Source organism: Lynx rufus, unplaced genomic scaffold (assembly GCF_022079265.1).
Source record: "Lynx rufus isolate CCGP_SWC_20201006 ecotype Redwood Valley unplaced genomic scaffold, mLynRuf1.p SCAF_6, whole genome shotgun sequence".
NCBI lineage: Eukaryota > Metazoa > Chordata > Mammalia > Carnivora > Felidae > Lynx > Lynx rufus.
This window is the reverse complement of record NW_025814878.1, coordinates 146,425,593-146,450,500: the sequence shown is the minus strand read 5'-3', so window position 1 is coordinate 146,450,500 and position 24,908 is coordinate 146,425,593. Positions and strand designations below refer to the sequence as shown.

The window sequence follows — 24,908 nt, the reverse complement described above, 5'->3', positions numbered from 1 at the left end:
TGTTCAAGGGTATTCTGTGTACGGCCCCTCACTCGTCGCAGGCGCTTCGAAAACAGCAGTTAATTTTTGTAAACAGCGCCCATTAAGTCTGTGCTTGCTAAGGGCCTTCCGGGTTCCGGAGGCGAATTTAGGCCACATTGGGGGCGAGGAGGCCTAGTTGAGGCCGAGCGCCTGGTGCGCGCCACCCCGCCGCAGAGCCCCCTCCGACGCCGACCCAGCGCAGGGGGAGACAAGGGATCCAGTCGGAATCCTGCAAACCAGCCGCCAGGTTTCGGAACCGGGTCCAGCCATCCCGCCGCCGGGAGCGCGCCCCGCGTACCTGGGCTCCGCCCGGGCGCAGGCTTTCCCCTCCCCCGCCGGGCTGGGCCCCCCGATGCCCCGCCCCCTGCAGAGACCCGCGGATTTGCCCAGTGATCAGTGACGTAGCAGAGCTGCGGGCTCCCATTGGGAGACGGAGTTTGGCAGCAGCCAATCCGAGCGCTGATCCGAGAAATCTCGGAGCCGCGCCCGGCGGATCCCGGAGACCGCGCGGCGGGGACGCGCGGGGATCGCGATCCGGAACCGTCCGCCGAGCGAGAGCAGCGCCCCCGGCCCGGGGCTCGCGGCGTGGAGATCGGCGGTGGGGTGAGTCGGCGAGGAGGGGGGACGGTGCGCCTGGGTGCGGGGCCACTGCCCTCCCCGGCCCTCTTGGAGCCGGCAGGTGGCCCGGGGCCCGCGTCGAGGCTGCTTCCGTCTGCTCGTCCGCCAGGCGGGGGAGGGTTTAGTCGGAATGAACCAGGTTAGGCGCCGGGCTTGGAGCTACACGTTCACTCCATCCTGCAGCCGGTTCGCGCTGCCCGGTTGACTTCATACCTCGTTCGCCTCAGAGAACAGGCTGTGTCAGTTCATCCTGGAGGAGCAAGTGGCGGGGGGGGGGGGGCAGACGCTTCCAGATTCCCGGTGCGCCCCGGGTTGTGTGTGACACCGCCCGCTCTGCGTGTGCGCCCCGGCTTGTGACACCGCAAGCTCCCCGTGTGCGCCCCGGATTGTGACACTGCACGCTCCGCCTGTGCGCCCCTGTTTGTGACTTCCCACGGGTCCTAACCCTTTCCTCCCGTCTATTAACATCTTACATGTGGCACATTTGTTACTGCTGATGAACCGATATTGATACCTTATTGGCCAGAGTCCATAGTTACTCCGAGTGACTGAGTTTTCACCTAAGCACTTGTTCTGTGTCATGATCCCATCCAGGTCACGAGGTGACATTTGGTCAGCATGGCTCCCTAAGCCCCCTTGGCTGTGGCAGTTTCTCAGACTTGTTTGTGATGATGTTGACAGTTTCACTGCCTCCTGGTGATCTGTGTTCTGGGCGCCCCTCCACTGGAATCCCTGTGATGTGTTTCTCCTAAGACTGGCTGCAGGTGATTGGGTGGAGGACCCCAGAGGAAGGCCGCCCACAGTGTCAACACGATGTACGACGTGCTGTTGATTGTGACCCGTTGGCATCGTGTAGCCAGGCCCCTCAGGTGTAAAGTCACTCTACTACATTTCATACTGAACTCTCTGGAAATGAGCAACTGTGTGCAGCCCACTTCCAAGGAGGGGGGTGTGCTCCTCCTCCCTGAGGACAAGTATCTACATATATTACTTGGAATTCTGCAGGGGAGTTTAGTCTCTCGTGTTCCTTATTTATTAACTCAGTCTTTTATTTGTATCAGCATGGACTCGTGGATATTTGTTTTATACTTTGGGTTATAATCCAATACTGCTTTATTTTGATGCTCAAATTGTTGCAGCTTTGGCTTTTGGGTGCCCTGTCAAGTTGGCTCCTGTGTCCTTGCTAGCATGTGTTTATAGAGCTTCTTGCTGTTGAAAGCACTTTATGCTTCACTTGAACTTCACACAGTGCAGTGAACTTGACAAGACATTATTATTCTTCTCATGAAGTGGTAAGGAAACTGAGGCCCAGGAGCAGTGAATGACTTCTTAGATGTCACTTCCCTGCAAGGGAGCAACACACTGGTCTCAGACAAGGGCTGACCACCCCAGAAAACCCTGCAAACTGCAGAAGGAAGTCCGTAGTCCAAGCTGAGGTTTCTTGGGGCGCCTTCAGCCTTAGGCCCCAGGATCAGAACAGAAAAGATGGAGAATGGGAAGATAATGGTTTTGGAAAATAAAGGCTTAATTTGAGTGGCATCCAGGAGGAAGTACCACCTGCCAGATCGGTAGACATGAAAGGTTGACCTTCTCCCCAAGCCGGTGTGTGTCGAGGGAGGCGAGGGGCAATCTGGGAAGTGTTTGTGGTCAGAGCGTCTCATCTGAGGGGGAGGGAGGGGTGGGCAAGTGTGGGGGGAGCATGAAGAGGGTGGTGCTCGGGAGACAGTTGACAGACCTCCTGCCTTGTGCCCAGTGCTGGAGCTGAGAGGGTCAGCGAGGAGTGGTCCTTGGGCAGAGCCATTAAGCTCTGAGCACAGGGAAGGTCTCACGAGGGGCTGGCCTGTGTCAAGTCCTCAGGGATGAGCAGGAGCAGAGACAAAAGCGGGTACAAGGACCAGGGGTGGGGAGCAGGGGCCCTGAGGACACAGCTGCGTTCCTGGCTCAGGGCAGGGGGGCCAGCTTGCAGGAGGCTTTGTTTGCCATGCAGTGCAGGAGAGCCCCAGGTCGAGAGCTGTGTTAGGATGGCCCTGGTGGCCCTTTGTAGGACATCTGCTACGTTCCACCAAATCGTCAGTGCTGTCAGTTTAGGTATGTTCCACACAGAACACAAATCCTGCCAGCTGAATCAGGATGTGCTGCTGATCACACTTGAGAGACTGAAATGTGATGCCATGGGCATCTGAAATTTGACGGAAAGTTGTAAATCACTCACCAGTTGCTCAGATCCCTCCGTCGTCTGGGAAGTGAACAGTCAGGATATCTCCATCTCACTAACCCATCACTGGCTCTTTCCTGCCTGATAGCCAAATTGTGGAAAACCAGCACAGGGGACGCCTGGCCTCCATCTTTCATCTGTGCTTATTCTGCGTTGCTTGCTCCTGTTAACGGCCATGACTTTGTGTGGCACATCAGGTATGCTGCTGTGCTCGGCCAACGTCTGTTTCAGTTTGCCCTGTGAGAGGCCTGGATGTTCCCCCCGACCCCCATGTCTTCCTGGTGATACCGAGCTGTGTAGAGGTCAAGAATGTAGCCGCAAGCTCTACATCTGAGTGACTGCAGCTGGGTGAAAATCCGGGTTTGCGTGCTGACCCAGGAGTCCTCACTGTCGGCTTTGGTTAGAAGGACAGCCCGGGGTGAAAGAAGGTTTTGATGGTGTTTCCTCGCACCATCCAGGAGCCGTGGGAAAGGGCCGTGGTGGGCCAGAGCAGGCTGGAGACCTGGCTGTCCTGGCAGGTTGTATTCCACCTGTGGGGCCAGAGAGGGAACTGCTGCCCAGTGTCTGCCCTTCTCTGGATGAATAGGCTTTTTTTTTGGTTGTTCTTTTTTTCCTCACAAATGCTTTGTATAGTTCAGCCTAGTAACCTTCAGCAACTTCCTGTGCTGTATCAGTCAGGATTCCTTTTTTTTTTTTTTTTTTTTCAAATGACACACAGGTCCAATCTGGCTGGGCATAAAGGGCATTTATTGGCTCACGTGATGGCAGAACTCAAGGGTCAATCTGGCTTCAGGCACACCTTGATACAGGGTTTTACAGGATGTCCTCAGGAACCAGTTTCTCATACCTCCTCTCTGGGTTGGCTTCACTCTCAAACAGGCTTAGCAAAATTGCTCATGTAGCTCCAAACCATATGACCTCACCTCTTGCACGTTCTCGAGAAACCACAGAATCTTTTCCCCATCTAAACTAGGTCTCCTTGTGACTATCAGTCCTTGAGTCATGTTCTCACCTCTGAAGCAGGCACCGTGGCCAAGGCGACATCACATGCACTCTCTCGCTCCACCCTTGAGCTGAGGGAGAGCTCTGCCCTAAGCACATAATCCCCAGAAGGGAACTGGGAAGAGTTAGCAAAGGAAGGAAGAATGGAAGCTAGGGGGACCGCTCGCCCAAAGACCGAGCTCTTGCAGCACTTACCGCCAGGACCAGGGAGCACCGTGCTGTCGTCTGCTCTCGTCTGCTGCGGTGGGACTCCTCAGCCAGTGCTCGGCCTCTCTCATGCTGCTTCCCTTGCGCTCCGTCTTGCTTCCTCCCTCTGCCTTCAGCGTCACTCGCATATATGCACACATCACACACATATGCACACATCACGCACGTATATGCACACATCCTGTTTCCCATCCTCCACACTGGCAACAGTTTAGAAGCTGATAGTACCCGGTGTTGACAGGGCCGTGGGGCAGCATGGATGCCTGTAGCCTGCTGGTGGCAGCATACAGTGGTACAGTCAGTGTGGAAACAGTGTGGCTTGATCTGCTTAAGGATGTGTTTGCTTGCTTGTGTGTACCAGGACACGGTTGCAGAAACGTTCACAGAACCGTGTTTGTAACTGTCCCGAGCAGGAAACGGTCCAGGTGGCCATCAGAAGCAGACTACATGCATACCTGTTTTCTTTGCAGATACTGCATTATCACAAACGGAAAGTTTGAGGTAAGCCCACATCAGGCAAGGCTCTTAATGCCACTTCCCATCGGCCTTTTCTTGCTTCGTATGTTGGCGTCACATTTTGGCAATCCTCACAGTATTTCCAACCTTTGCATTATGGTTACAGTTGTTATGGTGATCTGTGACCAGCGGGGACACTTACCCTGAAAGCTCAGACAACAGTTGGAATTGTTTACATACGGTATTTTTAATTAGGGAACGTACGTTGCTTCTTAGACATAACGTGACTGCACGCCTCATAAACGACAGTATAGTGTAAACACAACTTTTTTTTTTAATAGGAAATTTATTGTCAAATTGGTTTCTATACAACACCCAGTGCTCCTCCCAACAGGTGCCCTCCTCACTACCCATCACCCACCCTCCCCTCCCTCCCACCCCCCATCAACCCTCAGTTTGTTCTCAGTTTTTAACAGTCTCTTATGGTTTAACACTCTCCCTCTCTAACTTTTTTTTTCCCTTCCCCTCCCCCTGGTCTTCTGTTAAGTTTCTCAGGATCCACATAAGAGTGAAAACATATGGTATCTGTCTTTCTCTGTATGACTTATTAAACACAACTTTTTCATGCACCGGAGAACAAAACGATTGCTTTGACTTGCTTTATTGTGATCTTCACTTTACTGTGGGAGTGTATGACTGAACCCCCAAATCTCCAAGGTGTGCCTGTTCGTCAGAGGTAGAAATATAGTGTCAAAAAGCAATGAACATGAATGACCTCAGCTCACAATCACATGAATGCACCTTACAAACATGCTGATGATACCCACCCCTGCAAGAAGAGGTACCAGCTGTAGGATGAGAGGGGAGTGATTTGTCACCTGTGTCACATATGCCACGGCATCTGTCTCCCCAGACATGGGTCTCCCTCCTCTCCCAGTGTCTACATCCCTGCAGCCAGACCCAGGCACCTCGACAGGAGGGTGCTGGTGATGTGGTCTTGCTGGTCTTGCTGTGGAGAATGTGGAGAAATCACCCCTCTCTCCCTCTGCTACTTCGCCGTCTGGGTGGAGGGGAAAGGACAGGTGGCTGCAATTGCTTGCCCTTGTACAGACATGTGGGAAGCATCTGTGTGCATCAGATGCCCTGTGCCCGTGCTTCTTCACCTCCTGGCTAGGAGGTGCTGGCACTGGGCTGGATTCTGGGCATAAGGCAGACAGTCTCTGTCCAGATGTAATGAGGCTCATTAGCCAGGACTCAGCACTGCAAAGAAGTGCAGGGCACAGCGTGGGACGCTCTCAGGCTTTGTAAGGGAAAGAGCCTGTGGTCTCAGTCTGTCTGGTCGGGAAAGAATGGCCAGAGGAGGTGGCATTCAGCTAAGCGGGAAAGGAATAGTGTTCAATGCAGAGAGAGTAGCATTTTCTAAGGGCTCAGGCAGGAGGGAGCATAGCATTTTGGGGGACATGGAGAGGGTTTTGAGTTGGCTATGCGGTCGGGTTAGGGTGGGGGTGGCAGGAAATGAGACTGCAGACAAGGGCTGGGCCTCGGTTCCTCGGCCTCAGGGAGGACTGGAAGGGGTTTTGACTTGATCCCTGGGGCACCAGAAGAAAGCCACCGAAGGGTGCTAACCGGGCTGGTCGCGTGGGCACACCTGCATCTGAACATGCGGTGGAATGTGCGTGCCGGACGGGAGGCCGGCCTGGGGGACCAGAACACAAGCAGCAGAGGCAGGAGGTGTTGGGAAACCCTGGAGGGCTGTGTATCAATCAGCTCCAGTCTCAGCTTCCAAAGGGTCACGCACGTGCATCACTTGGTTGGAGCTCTGGGAGGGCAGGGACTTTGCCACATTTGTCCTGTGCCGTATCCTCGGTGCCTGGCACGTAGCAGGTGTCCGGGACGTGGGGGAAGCGTGACAGCCTGCTACATACAGCCTGCAGTGGCACGTCAAAGCCTGTCCCATCCACCACCATGGCTGCCACAGCCCCTGAGCCCTGGGGTTTCCACTGCTCACAGAGCAACTCAGCCCAGCCCCACTGCGTGTCAGAGCACCACAGACGCCGGTCCTGTGGGGACAGTAGCCCACGTGTGACCTCAGGAGTGCACTGGCCGCACAGCCTGTGTCCCCCAACGCTGTGGCCCACCCACCAGCCACAGCCAGGGCTGCAGGACCTGAGGGTTCCATCGTCAGCCAAGATGCGGCCACTTCTCCGCAGCCAGATCCAGATCACTTGGGTTTTGCCCTGAATTCTGTCGTCTCCAGATTTATAAGGCATCACAGGTGTTTACTTCTAGGAGAATTTGCTTATTTCGGATGAAGAATTGGGGCTTAGCCTGGGGCCCCAGGAGCCCTTAAATGGGATTCCCATGGGGAATGGAGCCATCAGCTGAGTGCTTTGTGATTACAAGCAAGAAGGGGCTCCTGTTTACACCCCACGCGTGGGCTTGGCAAGCAGCCTGGAGGCCACTGGCAGCTCTGGGCCGTGAGGCCCACAGCTGGGACTTGGTGCCTTCCAGGTCCCTTTCAGTGGCATCCGGGAGCCCAAGGCAGCGGGAGGCAGGGAGGACAGTGTGGGGCAGCTGAACTACAGAGAGCTGAAGGGGAAGTTAGGACCTGCGGGGGCGGAAGACGGTTTCCATGAAGAAACAAGGGACAGTTGGGCCAGGGCAGGGGCAGAGCGAGGGGTGTGCCTGCCACCCCAGAGCAGTGGTGCGTGGCCGCTGGTACCAGGCAGGCCACGAAATGATCTCAAGTGTCAGAATTCTCACTGAGGGTAATGGGGACTGGGTGGATGGTATGGCCTGGAAGGGTTTCCAGCTCTTTCCGTGGTTCCTTCTGCCCCAGAGCAGGACCATTGCCCCTCCATACTGTGGAATCCAATGACATAGAATGTTCCAGAGGCATTGCACAAGACAAAGGGCAGAGTCTCACTGGCGTGAGCAGGTCCAGCCTGCCAAGGCTCCTGCACTGGAGCCCTCTCCGAATCTGAGCTGCTGTGCTTTTGGTCAGTGCACACACTGGGCAGCTCACAAAGCGCTTCCATGTGGATGGCCTCACCTGAGCTCCTGGCGTTTCCCAGGGAGCCAGCCGAGGAGGAGGATCCAGTCGAGCCGCCGTAGCGCTGTGCCCCTGGGCACACTGCTTGACCTCACTGAGCCTCAGTTTCCCAGAAGAGTGTCCCGAGAAGCTGGTCACCTGGCTCTGGGGCCCCAGACGTGACCCTTGGTTGTTGGACTGACCAGTTTACACATCCAGTCGTGTGTGCAACCGGCAGCGTGAGCTGTGTGTTTGGGATGGAATCTGTGTAACCGGGTGTGGGATGGTGCATGGAGACACCGAGCCTCGATTGCCTGCTCAGGCCAGGCTCACAGACATGGGGTTCGCACAATTCATGTCACCTTTGGTTTGCCCGGGCCCACCGCCTGTGTGCCCACACTGAGCATCCACAAGGGGGCAGCGGCCTTGGTCATTCCAGACCCTTGTACACATTCCTTTAAAAGTGATAGAAAACCAGAACGCCCTCCTCAGGAAATGATTCTAACTTTGTATGATGTTTCGTTGAACCATTTAAAAGTGATAGTCCTTAGCCCCAAATACGGCAGGATGAATCACCTAAACGTAGATGTTCCCCTTCATCACCTCAGTAAACACTGTTAAAAATTAATGATGATTTTTTATGATCCAGAACCCAGGCTTTTTTTAATGTTTATTTATTTTGAGAGAGAGAGAGAGAGAGAGCACAAATGGGGAAGGGACAGAGAGAAAAGGAGAGAGAGAGAATTCCAAGCAGGCTCCATGCTATCAGCTCAGAGCCTGACCCAGGGCTCAAACCCATGAACCATGAGATCATGCCCTGAGCCGACTTCAAGAGTCAGTCACTTAACCGGCTGAGCCACCCAGGTGCCCCTAGTACTGTGTTTTGTCAGAGTTCCTCTAGTTGTCCCAAAACTATTTTTGTAGCTTTAAAAAAAACCAAAACAAAACGGGTGCCTGGGAGGCTCAGTCGGTTAAGCATCTGACTGCAGCCCAAGTCATGATCTCACGGTCCGTGGGTTTGAGACTTCGCCTCAGGTCACGATCTCATGGTTTGTGGGTTCGAGCCTCACATCGGGCTCTGTGCTGACAGCTCAGTGACTGGAGCCTGCTTCTGCTTCTGGGTCTCCCTCTCTCTCTGCCCGCCCCCCCCCCACCCCCACATTCACACTCTGTCTCTCTCTGTCTCTCAAAAATAAATAAATGTTAAAAAAAAAATTTTTTTTAACAAACAAACAGGATCCAGTCAAGGTATTTGCATTTGGCTGTTATTTCTCTTCGGTCTACGTCAAGAACAGTTTTTTGCTTTTTTCCCCATGACATTGACTGATTTAAAGGCTGGGCCAGTTGTCCTGTGGAAGGTCCTATATTCTGAATTTATCTGATTGTTTCCTAATACTGTGGTTTAGTCTGAATTTATCTGATTGTTTCCTTATCCTGTGGGTTAGCTCGTTTCTCTGTCCCTCATCTTTTCTGTATGTTGGAAGCTAGGTCTACAGGCTTCATCAGATCCTTTCAGGTCAAACATTTTTGGCAGGATTCCTTCACAGGGGATGTCGAGTGTTCCATATGGTGCCGTACTGGGAAGCCAGTGCCAGTCTGTACCTCTCTGAGCGATGCTGGGTTTGGTCGCTGCTTGGGGTGATCACCAGATCCTCCCCTCATCAGGGCACATTGGGAGGTCATCCACGGGGAGGGCCTTCAGCACCATGGGACTTACCGTGTTCCCTAATACCTTTCTTGCTTGTAGCATCTACTGATAATGCGGGTTGCAACGTGGCGGTCTTCTGTTACCCCTGGACAGCCTCATGCATCTGCTACATGTGTGGGCATTTTCATGCAGTGTCGGCATGGGGCCTGGCTGTGACCATGGTCAGGTGCGCAGGAGGTGCTGTCACCAAGCTCCCTGCGGTCTGCTGTTCTCAAAGCAAGCTGCAGCCGTACGTCCCAACCCCAAGGACAGCACGTTCCGTCCCCAGCAGCAGTAACAGTAATGGTGCCCCTTGCCAGAGCCCGGCACCGGCCAGCTTCCTCTTGGTGAGGGACCAGCAGTTCCCAGGGTCTATCGCAGCCTCGCTGACACCCCAGACACAGCCGTCTGTTCTTTCCCGTGAGCTCTGTGTGTGCGTGGCATCCCTCTAGGCCACAGCCTCTGAATCCGTGCTGCTGTTGGTCATCAGCATTAGGAGCATCCCTTACGTCCGCACGGTACTCACAGCCTATGAGGCACTCTTGTAATTGTCGCATTGCATCTCGGGGACAAGACCTTATTCCCGTGTCATTTCTCTGGGGTTCATCTCCAACTCCTCCCAGCTCGTCACCACAGGGCAGGGCCTCCCCGTCACCGGGCTGTGACACACTCTCCCCGCACACAGCCACTAGTGGTAGTGACTTACCTGTGTCTGCAGGTGCCTGCTCCAGCCTTGCGGTGACCCATGTGCCCTGTGGGCTGGCTGTCTTCCCCAGCCTGTCCTGGTCCCTGCCCCTCGGGGACTGTAATTGAAGCACGTGCCACTGTGGCTGCTGCGTCCTCACCTCCTCTCCTGCTCTGTTCGTGCTTCGAACTGTCACCAGGTTTGGGAACCAAGGGTTCTGACTTCTGTGCCCGCCTCTGTGTCCTGTGCCCTCAGTAATCCTTTGTCTCCGCCCATGTAGAAACTTCTAGGTAAGCATCAGTGTCCCCATTTTATGGATGAACAGACCGAGGCTCAGAGTACTTGAGAGGCGTCTCTGTTGTCACACAGAATCAGGGGCAGGGGGCCACTGTTCATCAGCTATGCTGAGGCTCCTTCCCCAGACAGGAGGTGGGCCTGGCCATATGGGTAGACAGGACGAGTGTCCTCTCCAGCCACCCGGGGACTCCTCCCACATCAGTGTCCTGCATGAGCACCCCCGGGAATGGTTGTGCAGCCGGTGCACAGCTGAGGGAGCACCGTGCACACAGGAGGCACCACAGGCCTGTGTGTGTTACAACACACTTCCACCACATAGTTAACACGCGTCTTACTCTGTCGCACTCGGTATGTCAGAGCACTTTCCCAACACTAAGGGATGGAGAGGGTCTTAGGCCAGAGCGCTGCCCCAGCAGCATGGCCTGGGCTGCTGGTGCTGTGCTCCCCAGCCTACCAGAGTGCCCTCTCTGGGCCTCCCTTTCCTCATGTGCACGATGTGGGGCTGGCCTGGAGGGTGGGTGAGGTCCTCTCACCCGCATGCTGTGGGCTCTGGTAAGCCTCTGCTGACTGTCCCCGGCAGTGTGGGCTGCCACTCTGCGCCCCAGCCCCGCCCGCTCTTGACACCGTGTCTGGTCCCCAAGGCAAAGAAGCCCCCGTGAGCCGAGGACGCCATGGCCACGTCGGCCCCACTGCGCAGCCTGGAGGAGGAGGTGACCTGCTCCATCTGCCTGGACTACCTGCGGGACCCCGTGACCATCGACTGCGGCCACGTGTTCTGCCGCGTCTGCACCAGCGACGTGCGCCCGGCCCCGGGCGGCCGGCCCGTCTGCCCACTCTGCAAGAAGCCCTTCAGGAAGGAGAGTATCCGGCCCGTGTGGCAGCTGGCCAGCCTGGTGGAGAACATCGAGCGGCTGCAGGTGGACAAGGACAGGCAGCCCGGAGAGGGGGCCCGGGAGCAGGCGGACGGCAGGCTGTGCGAGCGGCACCGCGAGAAGCTGCACTATTACTGCCAGGACGACGGCAAGCTTCTGTGCGTCATGTGCCGCGAGTCTCGGGAGCACCGGCCCCACTCGGCCGTCCTCGTGGAGAAGGCTGCCCAGCCCCACAGGGTGAGCCCTCCACGCCCCTCCCCCACACGCCCCGCGGCCCCACCTCCCTCCCCAACCCGGAGCACCCACCTGTCCCCACCGCCCGTCTCCCCACAGGAGAAGATCCTGAACCACCTGAGCACCCTCAGGAGAGACAGAGACAAGATTCAGGGCTTTCAGGCAAAGGGAGAAGCCGACATCCTCACCGCCCTGGTAAGTGAGGCTGTCAGCACAAAGCCTGAGGCAGCTGGCTGTGCGGAGGGGGAGCTGGGAGGCTGTGCAGGGGAGGCTGTGCCGGGAGGCTGAGCAGGGGAGGCCCTGCCGGGAGTCTGACCAGGGGAGGCTCTGCGGGGAGGCTGACCAGGGGAGGCTGTGCTGGGAGGCTGAGCAGGGGAGGCTCTGCCGGGAGGCTGTGCTGGGAGGCTGAGCAGGGGAGACCAAGCAGGAGTGGCTGAGCAGGGGAGGCTCTGCCAGGAGGCTGAGCAGGGGAGGCTGAGCAGAGAAGGCCCTGTTCAGAGGCTAAGCAGGGGAGGCCGAGCAGTGGAGGCCAAGCAGGAGAGGCTGAGCAGGGGAGGCTCTGCCAGGAGGCTGAGCAGGAGAGGCCAAGCAGGGGAGGCCCTGCCAGGAGGCTGACCAGGGAAAGCTGTGCTGGAAGGCTGAGCAGGGGAGGCTGAGCAGTGGAAGCCAAGCAGGAGAGGCTCTGCTGGGAGGCTGAGCAGTGGAGACCCTTCCTGGGAGGCTGAGCAGTGGAGGCCAAGCAGGAAAGGCTGAGCAGGGGAGGCTGTGCTGGGAAGGCTGAGCAGGGGAGGCTGAGCAGTGGAAGCCAAGCAGGAGAGGCTCTGCTGGGAGGCTGAGCAGTGGAGACCCTTCCTGGGAGGCTGAGCAGTGGAGGCCAAGCAGGAAAGGCTGAGCAGGGGAGGCTGTGCTGGGAAGGCTGAGCAGGGGAGGCTGTGCTGGGAAGGCTGAGCAGGGGAGGGTGAGCAGGGGAGGGTGAGCAGTGGAGGCTGTGCCGGGAGGCTGAGCAGTGGAAACCCTGCCGGGAGGGTGGCTTTGGGCTGGCGTCCTCATCTACTGCAGGAGTGGCCCTGTGTCAGCTAAGGTTCCTTCTGTGTGACTCACCATAGTTGTGGGTCCCGTCTGGCAGCTGCCGCTGTTGTGCTAGGGATGGCCTGGCTGAGTCCTTCCTGTCAGAGGGGGAGGGAGATGAGATTCTGACGGTGGAGGGGAGCCGGAGGGTTTGGGAAGAGGGAGGAGGCCAGGGACGGCCTGAGCGGCTCTGAGAACACTGTGGATGCTGAGTCCTGTCCCAGGACCGCCGCCCACAGTCAGAATGCAGAAGCAGCACAGCACGTGCATGATTAGGAACGGGTCAGGAGGACATGTTCCAGGTTCCTGGGGGAGCGTCAGTGTCAGGGAGCTGTGTGCTGCAGGGATATGGAGGCCCCACAGCGAATGATGAGACCCTGGGGGAGAAGAGTGAGGCAGGAGCTGGCCCAAGTCCAAGGAGCCCCTGTGCCCTGACTGTGCATGGACATCAGTCAACAGGGGTTCTGACTCTGGCCAGACTCCAGCCTGCACTAAGCAGGGAGATGTGGACGCAGGAGAGGACATGGTCCCTGAACACAGATATTCCATGGTTTCACTGAGGGAATAGGATACAGTCCAATGAGGCAGAGCTCGGGGACATATTTTGTACGTCAGACATAAGCTGGGGGGGGCCCTGGATGGGGGCAGGAGCAGAGCCTGCGGGGATTCTCCACTCCACAGCAGAGGAGTCATGCCCTTCTCCCCTTCTTGTGCCCGCAGAAGAAGCTCCAGGACCAGAGGCAGGACATAGTGGCTGAGTTTGAGCAGAGCCACCAGTTCCTGAGGGAGCGGGAGCGGCACTTGCTGGACCAACTGGCGAAACTGGAGCAGGAGCTCACAGAGGGTAGAGAGAAGTACAAGACCAAGGGTGTCTCAGAGCTGGCCCGGCTAGCGCTGCTCATCTCTGAGCTGGAGGGCAAGGCCCAGCAGCCAGCAGCAGAGCTCATGCAGGTGAGCAACCTTCCCAGGGTAGGGGCGGGAGGCCAGAGCGCTGGGTCTCTGCCCCACCGCTCACCTGCGGGTCCTGGGGACACTCACCCACTAGGTCTCTGCCCCACCGCTCACCTGCAGGACCTGGGGCACTCACCACTGGGTCTCTGCCCCACTGCTCACCTGCGGGACCTGAGGACACGCACCCACTAGGTCTCTGCCCCACCGCTCACCTGCGGGTCCTGGGGACACTCACCACTAGGTCTCTGCCCCACCGCTCACCTGCGGGTCCTGGGGACACTCACCCACTAGGTCTCTGCCCCACCGCTCACCTGGGGGACCTGGGACACTCACCACTAGGTCTCTACCCCACCGCTCACCTGGGGGACCTGGGGACACTCACCACTAGGTCTCTGCCCCACCGCTCACCTACGGGACCTGGGGACACGCACCCACTAGGTCTCTGCCCCACCGCTCACCTGCAGGACCTGGGACACTCACCACTAGGTCCCTACCCCACCGCTCACCTGCGGGACCTGGGACACTCACCACTGGGTCTCTGCCCCACCGCTCACCTGCGGGACCTGGGGACACTCACCACTAGGTCTCTGCCCCACCGCTCACCTACGGGACCTGGGGACACGCACCTACTAGGTCTCTGCCCCACCGCTCACCTGGGGGACCTGGGGACACTCACCACTAGGTCCCTACCCCACCGCTCACCTGCGGGACCTGGGACACTCACCACTAGGTCTCTGCCCCACCGCTCACCTGGGGGACCTGGGGACACTCACCACTAGGTCCCTACCCCACCGCTCACCTGCGGGACCTGGGACACTCACCACTGGGTCTCTGCCCCACCGCTCACCTGCGGGACCTGGGGACACTCACCACTAGGTCTGCCCCACCGCTCACCTGCAGGGCCTGGGGACACGCACCCACTAGGTCTCTGCCCCACCGGTCACCTGGGGGACCTGGGGACACTCACCACTAGGTCCCTACCCCACCGCTCACCTGCGGGACCTGGGGACACGCACCCACTAGGTCTCTGCCCCACCGCTCATCTGTGGGACCTTGGGACACTCACCACTAGGTCCCTACCCCACCGCTCACCTGCGGGACCTGGGACACTCACCACTAGGTCTCTGCCCCACTGCTCACCTGGGGGACCTGGGGACACTCACCACTAGGTCTCTGCCCCACTGCTCACCTGTGGGACCTGGGGACACGCACCCACTAGGTCTCTGCCCCACCACTCACCTGCGGGTCCTGGGACACTCACCACTAGGTCTCTGCCCCACCGCTCACCTGTGGGTCCTGGGACACTCACCACTGGGTCTCTGCCCTACTGCTTACCTGGGGTACCTGAGACACTCACTGATTCTCAGGCCTGGGTTTTCTCTCCCGAGACGTAAGCAGGATAACCCCACTGCCCCCACGTATTCCAGCAGTCAGGTGAATGTAAGATGACATGACTGGCATATGCTGTCACTTCAAAAAGCAAATTTTCTACGAAAAAAAGTGTAAGAATTTTAGAAAGTGCTGTGGAAGTGGAAGGGAAGGTCATTGCTCTTTCCATGACTGCTCCTGTCCTCAACTCTATCGTTCACAAGTCTGCCTGCTAGCCAGTCCAGTGGGGGCTGATTCTTGTGGTTTGGAGCAGACGCAGCCTGGGTGGGGGGCTGAGCACGAGCTGAATGGCAGCTCCTCTCAGGGACCTGAAGGACTAGAGGATATGGGCAGCTGGGGAAGGAGACTGAGATGGGTGAGGTTTTTTCTGCAACTGTAGTTACCCCCAGAGGAAAAGTCAGAGAGCAGGCAGGGAGCCTCTGGAGCACTTCCTGGAGGAGGCAGCTTGGATGCTGTCAGGGGGAGAGTCCTGACCTGAAACAACTCTGTGACTCCCTGCTCCTGAGCCTGTCTGAGGAGTGCCCCCTCCCTGATCAGGGCTCACAGCCTCTCTGAGGTGTCCCACCTCCCTGATCAGGGCTCAGTGCCTCTCTGAGGAGTCCCACCTCCCTGATCAGGGCTCAGTGCCTCTCTGAGGAGTTCCACCTCCCTGATCAGGGCTCACAGCCTCTTTGAGGAGTCCCGCCTCCCTGACCAGGGTTCAGCGGCCTCTCTGAGGAGTGCTCCCTCCCTGATCAGGGTTCAGAGCCTCTCTGAGGTGTCCCGCCTCCCTGATCAGGGCTCAGTGCCTCTCTGAGGAGTCCCGCCTCCCTGATCAGGGCTCAGTGCCTCTCTGAGGAGTCCCGCCTCCCTGATCAGGGCTCAGTGCCTCTCTGAGGAGTCCCGCCTCCCTGATCAAGGCTCACAGCCTCTCTGAGGTGTCCCGCCTCCCTGATCAGGGCTCAGTGCCTCTCTGAGGAGTCCCGCCTCCCTGATCAGGGTTCAGAGCCTCTCTGAGGTGTCCCGCCTCCCTGATCAGGGCTCAGTGCCTCTCTGAGGAGTCCCGCCTCCCTGATCAAGGCTCACAGCCTCTCTGAGGTGTCCCGCCTCCCTGATCAGGGCTCAGAGCCTCTTTGAGGAGTCCCACCCGTTGACCAGGGTTCAGCGGCCTCTGGAAGGGTGTGCTTGATCTTCCTCCCCCTCCCCGAGTCAGGAGGAGGCCTGGGATGGTCTCACTTGCTGGTGTGCAGTTGGGCCTGTGTGTCTGCGGTGGAGCCCCCAGGGTCTCCTCCAGGAAAATGCTGTCTGTTCCGGGCCAGCAGCCTCAGGGAGAGACAGCAAGGCAGGCCCTCCAGGTGTATGAAGAGATGGCCTTGGCCGGCCTCTGTGCTGCTGGGGATTCCGCCCCATGAATCTGGACCCGCGGCCCTGTGCCCACATGCTGGCACACCTGCTGGCCACGCGGGTGCATTCGTGGCCTCTCTGAGCTGGCCGTGGTGTACGTGTCGGGGGGGGGACAGATTAGAAGGATTTACTGGACACTCACAGCTAGTCTCTAGACAAGCGCTTCAAGGACGGGGCCCGGCCTCCCCTGCCTGCCATCAGTGTCCTGTCTGTGTACCCGTCTGTGTCCCCGCTGCCCCCTCTGCCCCAGTCTGCAGGACTGGGGCATTAGGGCAGCTGCAGTGTCAAACCCAGTACCCTGGCTCAGAGAGAACACTTTCCCTTCTTCCAGGAACCGGGCGGCCAACCGTGAGGTTATCCTGGAGGCTGGGTGCCTCTACCTGCTGGTTCCACCTGCTTCAAGGGGTGTGGGTCTCAGCTACGACAGCACCCCAAAATTTCCTCTCTGCTTCCTTTCACATCCCATTGGCTGCACTCGGTCATGTGACCAGGCCTGACCACAAAGTCATCTGGGAAGTGTAGTCTTATGCTGGGTGGCAGTCTGCCCACTGTGATCCCAGGGCTTCTGCTCTTCAAAGGAAATAGGGGCAGGGGGTGCCTGGGTGGCTCAGTCGGTTAAACGTCCAACTTCAGCTCAGGTCATGATCTCGAGGTCCATGAGTTCGAGCCCCGCATCGGGCTCTGTGCTGACTGCTCAGAGCCTGGAGCCTGCTTTGGATTCTGTGTCTCCCTCTCTCTCTGCCCCTCCCCTGCTCGTGCTCTCTCTCAAAAATAAATAAACATTTTTTAAAAACTAAAAAAACAAAACAAAACAAAAATAAAGGAAGAAGGGGAGGAGGCACCACACACATCATGAGCCACAACCTCTTGACCCAGCCATGCCACTGGGTGCCAGAGCCATGGGGAAGGGACTGTGCATGGGTGCCCTGGCTCCTAACAGACCTGTGACCTGTGACCTGTGAGTGGGGTCTGATCGAACCCCACTGACGCTGTGCTTTCTCCTTCCAGGACAGCAGGGACTTCTTGAACAGGTAAGAGAGTTCCCTGTGTCCCCCCTGCCCTTCTACTAACCTGACCTGTTTGATGGTGTCCGTGTCCTGTGGCTCTTCCCACCACCTTCCCTGCTGGGGAGCAAGAGCACATCCTTGAGAAGTGCAGGCTTGCGGGTTCTGCGTGACCCCAGCTGTGCTGGGTGGAGACAGGACAGGTGACCAGGGGCCCAGTGCACAGCAGCACGGATGTCCAGTCTGTAGGTGGTCTCAAGTCCTGGTTCAGCTGCAGGCAGTCCCCTCTGCCTCTGAGCCCCTGGTTTTCTGTCATTTGAGTGGGGATGGTCATACCTGTCCTTCCCGCTTCATAATTGTTGTGAGAATTGAAAGAAATGCAGGGGGACCTAAGTAACAGCGTCCCTGTGTCATTTCCCTAGGTATCCGCGGAAGAAGTTCTGGATTGGGAAACCCATTGCTCGAGTGGTAAAAAAAAAGACAGGAGAATTCTCAGAAAAAGTGCTGTCTCTGCAGCGAGGACTAAGAGAGTTCCAAGGTGAGGGCCAGGGTGGGGCACTAGGGTAGGAGTCAGGCCGGGAGGCATTGGGGTCGGGGATCAGAAGCCAGGCAGGGAGGGCACTGGCGTGGGGGGTCAGGAGCTGGGAGTCGCGAATCGAGTCGGGAGCCAGGCAGGGAGGGCACAGGGGTGAGCGTCAGGAGCCGGGCAGGGAGGGCACTGGCATGGGGGGTCAGGAGCTGGGAGTCGTGAATCGAGTCGGGAGCTGGGCAGGAAGGGCATAGGGGTGGGGATCAGGAGCTGGGCAGGGAGGGCACTGGGGTGGGGGGTCAGGAGCTGGGAGTTGCGGATTGAGTCAGGAGCCGGGCAGGGAGGGCATGGGGGTGGGGGGTCAGGAGCTGGGAGTTGTGAATTGAGTCGGGAGCTGGGCAGGGAGGGCACGGGGGTGGGGATCAGGATCTGGGCAGGGAGGGCACTGGGGTGGGGGTCAGGAGCTGGGCAGGGAGGGCACGGGGTGGGGGGTCAGGAGCTGGGAGTCGCGGATCGAGTTGGGAGCCGGACAGGGAGGGCACTGGTGTGAGAGTCAGGAGCCGGGCAGGGAGGGCACTGGGGTGAGAGTCAGGAGCCGGGCAGGGAGGGCACTGGGGTGAGAGTCAGGAGCCGGGCAGGAAGAGCGTGGGGGTGGGGATCAGGAGCCGGGCAGGGAGGGCACGGGGGTGGGGGGTCAAGAGCTGGGAATCGCGGATCGAGTCCAGAGCCAGGGCTCTGTTTGGAGGAGTGGAATCAGCTCCTTGCTGTCACCTTGTTCGGCCTTACTCCTGGGTCTGCTGGTTGTTTTCTCTTCTCTTCTTGGGTCTCAGGGATGGGGGCCTGTCAGGAAATGATTCCTGTCCTAGTAGGACACAGGCCCATACGTGTGTGGGGCTCAAGGGTCACTGCTGTGTTTTTCCTCCCCAGGGAAGCTGCTTAGAGACTTGGAATACAAGACGGGTAAGTGTCCGAAGGGCTGTCCCAGTTCACCTCCTGTAGAGAAAAAGAACGCCCTCCCCCCAGAGAGGCACCCTGGTCCTGCTGTCCCTGGCCCCTCCCTCTTGCAGCGAGATTTCCCAGCTGCTGGCCTGAGCCCCCGCGTTGTGTCTGTAATCAGCCACAGAGGCCTGTACTTGATCGTCTGACCCTCCTCTGCAAGACATGCAACTGGCCAGAGGCCGTGTGTGCCCCAGGCCCTGCTGTCAGGTCGTGTCCTGCATGCCCCTGAGCTGGGATTGGTCCCCCTGGGCTTATTCAGTGGCCAGCCCTGGAGACCTGCCTCCCGCCTACCGGTGACTCCTGGTTCTGCTGTCCCCGCAGTGAGTGTCACCTTGGACCCGCAGTCGGCCAGCGGGTACCTGCAGCTGTCAGAGGACTGGAAGTGTGTGACGTACAGCGGCCTGTACCAGAGCACTTACCTGCACCCGCATCAGTTTGACTGTGAGCCGGGTGTGCTGGGAAGTAAGGGCTTCACCTGGGGCAAGGTGTACTGGGAGGTGGAGGTGGACAGGGAGGGCTGGTCCGAGGAGGAGGAGGAGGGGGAGGAGGAGGAGGAGGGGGAGGAGGAGGAGGAGGAGGAGGAGGCCGGCTACGGGGACGGGTATGAAGACTGGGAGACAGATGAGGATGAGGAGTCTTTGGGGGAGGAGGAGGAGGAGGAGGAGGAGGAGGGGGAGGAGGTCCTGGAAAGCTGCATGGTGGGGGTGGCCAGAGACTCTGTGAAGAGGAAGGGAGACGTGTCCCTGCGGCCAGAGGATGGGGTATGGGCCCTGCGCCTCTCGTCTGCGGGCATCTGGGCCAATACTGACCCCGAGGCTGAGCTCTTCCCTGCGCTGCGGCCGCGGAGGGTGGGCATCGCCCTGGACTACGAGGGGGGCACCGTGACCTTCACCAACGCCGAGTCACAAGAGCTCATCTACACGTTCACGGCCACCTTCACCCGGCGCCTGGTACCCTTCCTGTGGCTCAAGTGGCCTGGGACACGCCTCCTGCTGAGACCCTGAGCCCCGCGCCCCCCCCCAGTCCATGACCCCCGACGCCCCCCTCCCCTGGGAGCCCTGGACTGTGCTGGGAATGGGGTGTCTGGCCATCGCACCTGGAGCAGGTGGGCCTCCGCCCCCCATGGCCGGGGCCCGTGAAGGCTCGCTCAGTGCTGCTGCTGTGCCATACAGCCGTAGTCAGGCTCTTCCCCCAGCCCCCGGGGCTCCCCATGCACACTTCCAACCCGAGGGCCACGGGGCCCCTCTTCTGCCCACTGCCTTTGACCCAGCTCTGCACTCTCCATGCTGAGTTAGAGGAGAAGCAGTGTTCTGCTGACCCGTCCAGCATCCCACGCTGACTCTTCCTAGGAAAAAGCAGGTGACTGTGAGGCCCAGTCCACATGCTTCCCGCTTGCCCAGACCCTCTCTGCTGCCTGCGTTCCCCGGCACTTGAGACAGCCGCACTGCCCCCCAGCTCAAGAGTCTCAAGCACCCACACGCACGCTAGTGGACAGGTCAAAAGCCCGCCACGGTTTCCGGGCTGCGTAATAAGCCTCCTGGAGTGCCGCCGAGTCGGGGGTCAGCATGGGCTCCATGCTTCTCCAGGAGAGAGCTGAGCGTCTGATGTGTGTGCATTGAAGAAGGCGGGACCCCCTGGAGGACCTGTGGACTTGGGGGAAGGATCTGCGTACGTGTGGCTTTGGTTCACCACTTGTGACCAGTGATCAATATAACCCGTGGGTGTGGCCACAGGAGGCAGATTGTCCAGGGCGTCCAGAATATCCTGCTCTTGACCAGTCCTCTGAAAGCACCAGGGCAAATACCGCTGAAGCCACACCTGGAATCCGGTCCCCTCCCTGGCAGCCTGGACAAGTCTGCTGCAGGCTACGAAGCAGGAAGCCTGTGTCGCGCCTGACTCCACACACACAGTCTGTTCTCCTGGGAGAAGGGCGGTGGTGGGCACAGGAGAGGTCACCGGGTCCTCGGGTCAGGAGAAGGTTAGAGCCTGGCCTCGTACGCCCAGGCCCAGCCCCGTCCCAGCCTGTGTCCAGGGCCCTCTCGTGGCCAGCCCCACAGCCTGCCAGCAGCCTGCCCCAGAGACCACGTGTCCCCAGCCACTGGCCTCCACACTGTCTGGGACTTGCCCCATGCATGTGTCCCGTGCTGCCGGGTCACACATCCACCTGATCCTGCCTCTAGGTTTGTAAGGTCCCGGAGGGTGGAGACCGTGTCTTCTCCTCTGCACTCCCTGCGGCACCGCCTGCAGTGTGGGCACATAGTAGGTGCTTAATAAAAACTTGATGAATGAGCAGCCTGGGTTTACACATATTTTATTATAACTCAGATACCCCCAGACCTTCTTAGTCTGGCTACAGAGAGGTTCCACGGACAGTGGCCCCAGGCTTTGCTCCCCCACCCCTTCTGGGACGTGTACCTGCAGCTCTGCCCACCATTTGCTCACACACTCTTTGCACATAACACTGTCCTCTGTTTGTACACACACTCTTTGTTCACAGGCTGTTGGCACACACGCTGTTGTCTGCACACACATTCTTTGCACATACGCTGTTTGCTCACATGCTGTCTGCACACACTTTGCTCTCATGCTGTTTGCGCACACACTGCTTGCTCACACACTGTTGCACATGTGCTGTCATTTCTGCTCCCCCAGACAAAAGCCCCCTTACCTGCCTTCCCACGGGGCCAGCCCTTGGTTGAGCCCCAGCATCCGCAGAGTGCATGATGGGGCTGTGAGAAGGTGACATTGATGGCACTCCCAGAATCTTTCCTCAGAAAATAAGCAGTGCCCAAAGGAAATACAGCAGAGACTCTGTCCTGCTGTGTGACACATTCAACTCTCTGTTCTGGCCTCTTTCTGATTTTTTTAAACTGCCATATTAAAGGTGGAAACAGAAGAGTGGGATAAAGCCCCTTCAAGATCTCGTTTATGACTCATTTAGGTTCTCCCTTTTTATTTAATTGTTCTTTTTACTTTTCTTTCCAAATACAGATATGCAAAATGTGTCAATTATAGACATACAATGTGCGTTATCAGTTATAATAAGATCAGTTAATCTGCATTTGAGTCCTGAGAGACAATAATCACCAGCATATGCTTGAAATTCTTGAAAATTTATTTTGTTGGTTGATGTGAATTGTTCCCTGAAATTATACTCTACTAATCTTTTATTTATGGAAAATTTTCATAATTCTCAAAATGCCTTTTCTCCTTTCTTGGAAAGAATTTTTATATAATGAGGTTTCTGAAATGTTTTAAGGTGATCATTGTATAATTAAAAGCTCATAGTTATTAAATAGGGAACATTTCCATTTGAACAAAATATGAATGCCTTCAGGTCATTGTTGCTTTACCGAGTCTCACAAGGGTCATACTTCCAGGATAATCTGTAGACGAGCAAGTGTCAGCATAAAACGGCCTTGCAAAGTCATAAACAAAACTGCATACTGGGTGACACCATCTTAGAACAGAAAGTTACCAGCAGGGTACTTACTCAGCAAGTTCTCTGGAACCTTTCTATTTTGTAAGTAGTTTTTATACGTGAGCTGCAACTACACATATGGTCCAGTCTGCCTTCCGTGTTCCCACAAAGGACAAAGAACACTGCCTGCCCTCCCACCCCCCACGGCAGGAGGGGGTCGAGCTCTGGGCTCCCATCCCCACCCACCCTGAGCTCAGGCAGCTGAGTCCGGTGTCTGTGAAAGCAGTTCACACCTGGACCACTGGCAAACGTGGCTGCTTTTCCTTCCTGTGCGGCTTCGTCTTCCCTGCTGTAATTGCTTCTTTCTCCCCTTTTGCTTCATCTCCTACATCCTTGTTACTAACTGAACCCCAAAGACTTGGCTGGGAGTCAGGGTCCCTCAGGGTGCTCACTTCCCAGGTTCTCTTCTCAGTACCGTCTCTGCCGCCTCCTGACCTTCAGTCTGGGACGGCTGCCCCTCACCTGTGCCCCTCACCTGTGCCCAGCCTCCTGGCTCTCTCTTCTCTGCCGTATTGGAACCCTGGCTTTGGTTTCGTTTTCTTATCCTATTTTTTCCCTCTTCTTCATTTACTTCCTTCTGGTGAAACACCACCCCCTAGCTTCCTGAGAAATGGGGCATGTAAGTCGAGTTTTTGAATTTGTAAACATCGGGATGTATGTGTCCAACCTTCCCCCACCATGGTGCTAATTAACTCAGTGGACCCTGTCATTCTAGAAATTCATAAGCTTTCGGTTCTGGGAAACATTACTGAATTATTTCTTGATGGTTTTTCTCTCCTTCATTTTCTCTGTTCTCTCAAGTCTATTCTTTGCCGCCTTCGTATAGCTCCTGAATTCGTTTACTGAGTGCCTGTGAGAAGCCAGGATGTGTCTAGGTTACAATAGCAATAAAGTAAACAAAGTCCCTGCATGGAGTTGATATTCTAGTGGAGGGTAATGGGCAGTGAGTGAGAGTAGAAAATACAACAGCAGTTAGCACCCTGCAGAGACCTAAGATAGGAGGATGATGTGTAGTAAGCCAGATGGTCAGCGCCTCTCTCAGAAGGTGGCATTAAAGCTGAAATCCAAATTCCGAGAAGGAATTCTAGGATGGCACCAGCCAGAGTCACAAGGCAGGGACAAGCTGGGCACAGGAAGATGGGGTGTCTGGAGTGTGATATTGGACAGCAGGGAGAGGTCAGCAGAGGCGACTCATGCTGGACCATGTGAGCCTGAAGTCAGCACTGGCGAGGGGCTGTGCTGACCCCTGGGGTGAGTGTGACGTCAGCACGGGGGAGGGCCGTGCTGGCCCCTGGGGTGAGAGTGAAGGTCAGCACTGGGGAGGGCCATGCTGACCCTAGAGTGAGCTGACCCCTGGGTGAGAGTGAAGTCAGCTCGGGGGAGGGCCGTGCTGGCCCCTGGGGTGAGAGTGAAGGTCAGCACTGGGGAGGGCCATGCTGACCCTAGGGTGAGCTGACCCCTGGGTGAGAGTGAAGTCAGCTCGGGGGAGGGCCGTGCTGGCCCCTGGGGTGCCCCAGCACCTGCCAGAGGGCCAGGCAGAGGAAGGAGCAGCAGCCAGCCAGGTGAGAAGGAGCCCGGCGAAGCAGCAGGTGGAACTGGAGAGGTTAGATGCTTCGGATTAATAAATAAACCTTTCAGGCATTTATACTTTTAGAAAACATGATTATTCAGTTATTACCTGGGCCGTTATTGTCTGGCAAGAAAATCATGTAATAAAGCAGGCACTGTACAGACTAAAAGTTTCACCAGATTCTACAGACTGCAGTCGTTAACGGCTGGAGCTGAAGAACCCTGGAAGAAAGCCTCGTTACGGCTAACATGGGCAAGATCAGCTCTATGACAGCAGAGCACAGAGCGCGTGGTCGTGGTTAGAGGCTTCCCTGCAGCCCCACACCCTGAATGGTGATGTTGCCGTGGACACCCATGGCCAGACCCTCCTCAGAACAAGCAGGAGAGGTCCCCAGGCCCTAGCACGAGGATTCCACAGGTTAGGAGCAGGGGAACAGGGCAGAAAGAGAAGGTCAAAACTTAGACATGGAAAAAAGTTTGAAACAAATGGGGGGGGGGGGCAGGCATGCAATGTTTTGCTCTGACAATGATACTCCTGTCTGACTTTGGTACCTAGGTCCTGGTCACTCTTTTCCTAATGTTCCATGAATGTTCAAAAAGACTGTTTCCTGTTAAGTCTATGGTTCCACATGTGATCATTAGATGAACTTTATTTTGTTATTCCAATACACTGTATCTTTATTCCGGAAATCTTATTTTGTGCCTCAAATATTCTATATATCTTTACAATTTTTTTTGCCTTTTCAGTGACTGAAAGAAATGTGTTTTAAAATCTGCTATTAAGTTCTTTTTGTAACTGACCATGAATTGTTAGATGTGTTAGAGCTTAGAATTGTTAGTTTCCAGATAAATTGTTCCTTTTACCAGAATGTAGTGTCCCTGTTTCTTGCACCAAATAATACTTCTTGCATTGAAGTATGTTTTCTCTGATAGTAATACAGTTACATCAACTTTCCCATCACTATCATTGCCCAGTATATTATTTTTAATCTTTTTTTGTACTTTTTTTTTTTAATCTTTGTTGGGTTGGTTTTCTTTATTCCATTGTTTCTCCTCTCCTGGTTTGGAAGTTACATATTTTCTCTCTCTTTATCTATAAAATTTTACATGCATACTTGAATTAACAAAAAATAAAGCATATCAATGTCCCTCTGTCCTTCCAGCAACAGAAGACCTTGGAAAGTTTTAACTGGGAACACACCTTCATCTA

General features: G+C 56.6%; 1 protein-coding gene across 2 annotated transcripts; it reads left to right on the top strand.

Annotated features, from left to right (window-relative positions):
• The first annotated feature begins 516 nt into the window (after nucleotides 1-516).
• LOC124528100 (tripartite motif-containing protein 26) lies at nucleotides 517-24,659 on the top strand. Of its 2 annotated transcripts, XM_047101460.1 has the most exons (9): nucleotides 530-624; nucleotides 4,534-4,564; nucleotides 10,861-11,328; nucleotides 11,425-11,520; nucleotides 13,114-13,344; nucleotides 17,125-17,147; nucleotides 17,543-17,658; nucleotides 18,577-18,609; nucleotides 18,970-24,659. In XM_047101460.1, the coding sequence occupies exons 3-9, from the start codon at nucleotides 10,891-10,893 to the stop codon at nucleotides 19,650-19,652; spliced, it is 1,620 nt and encodes a 539-aa protein (XP_046957416.1). In that variant the 5' UTR covers nucleotides 530-624; nucleotides 4,534-4,564; nucleotides 10,861-10,890; the 3' UTR covers nucleotides 19,653-24,659. The 2 variants fall into 2 exon arrangements, with proteins under 2 accessions (XP_046957415.1, XP_046957416.1); XM_047101459.1 differs by lacking the exon at nucleotides 4,534-4,564 and having other exon boundaries at nucleotides 517-624.
• The last annotated feature ends 249 nt before the right edge of the window (nucleotides 24,660-24,908 follow it).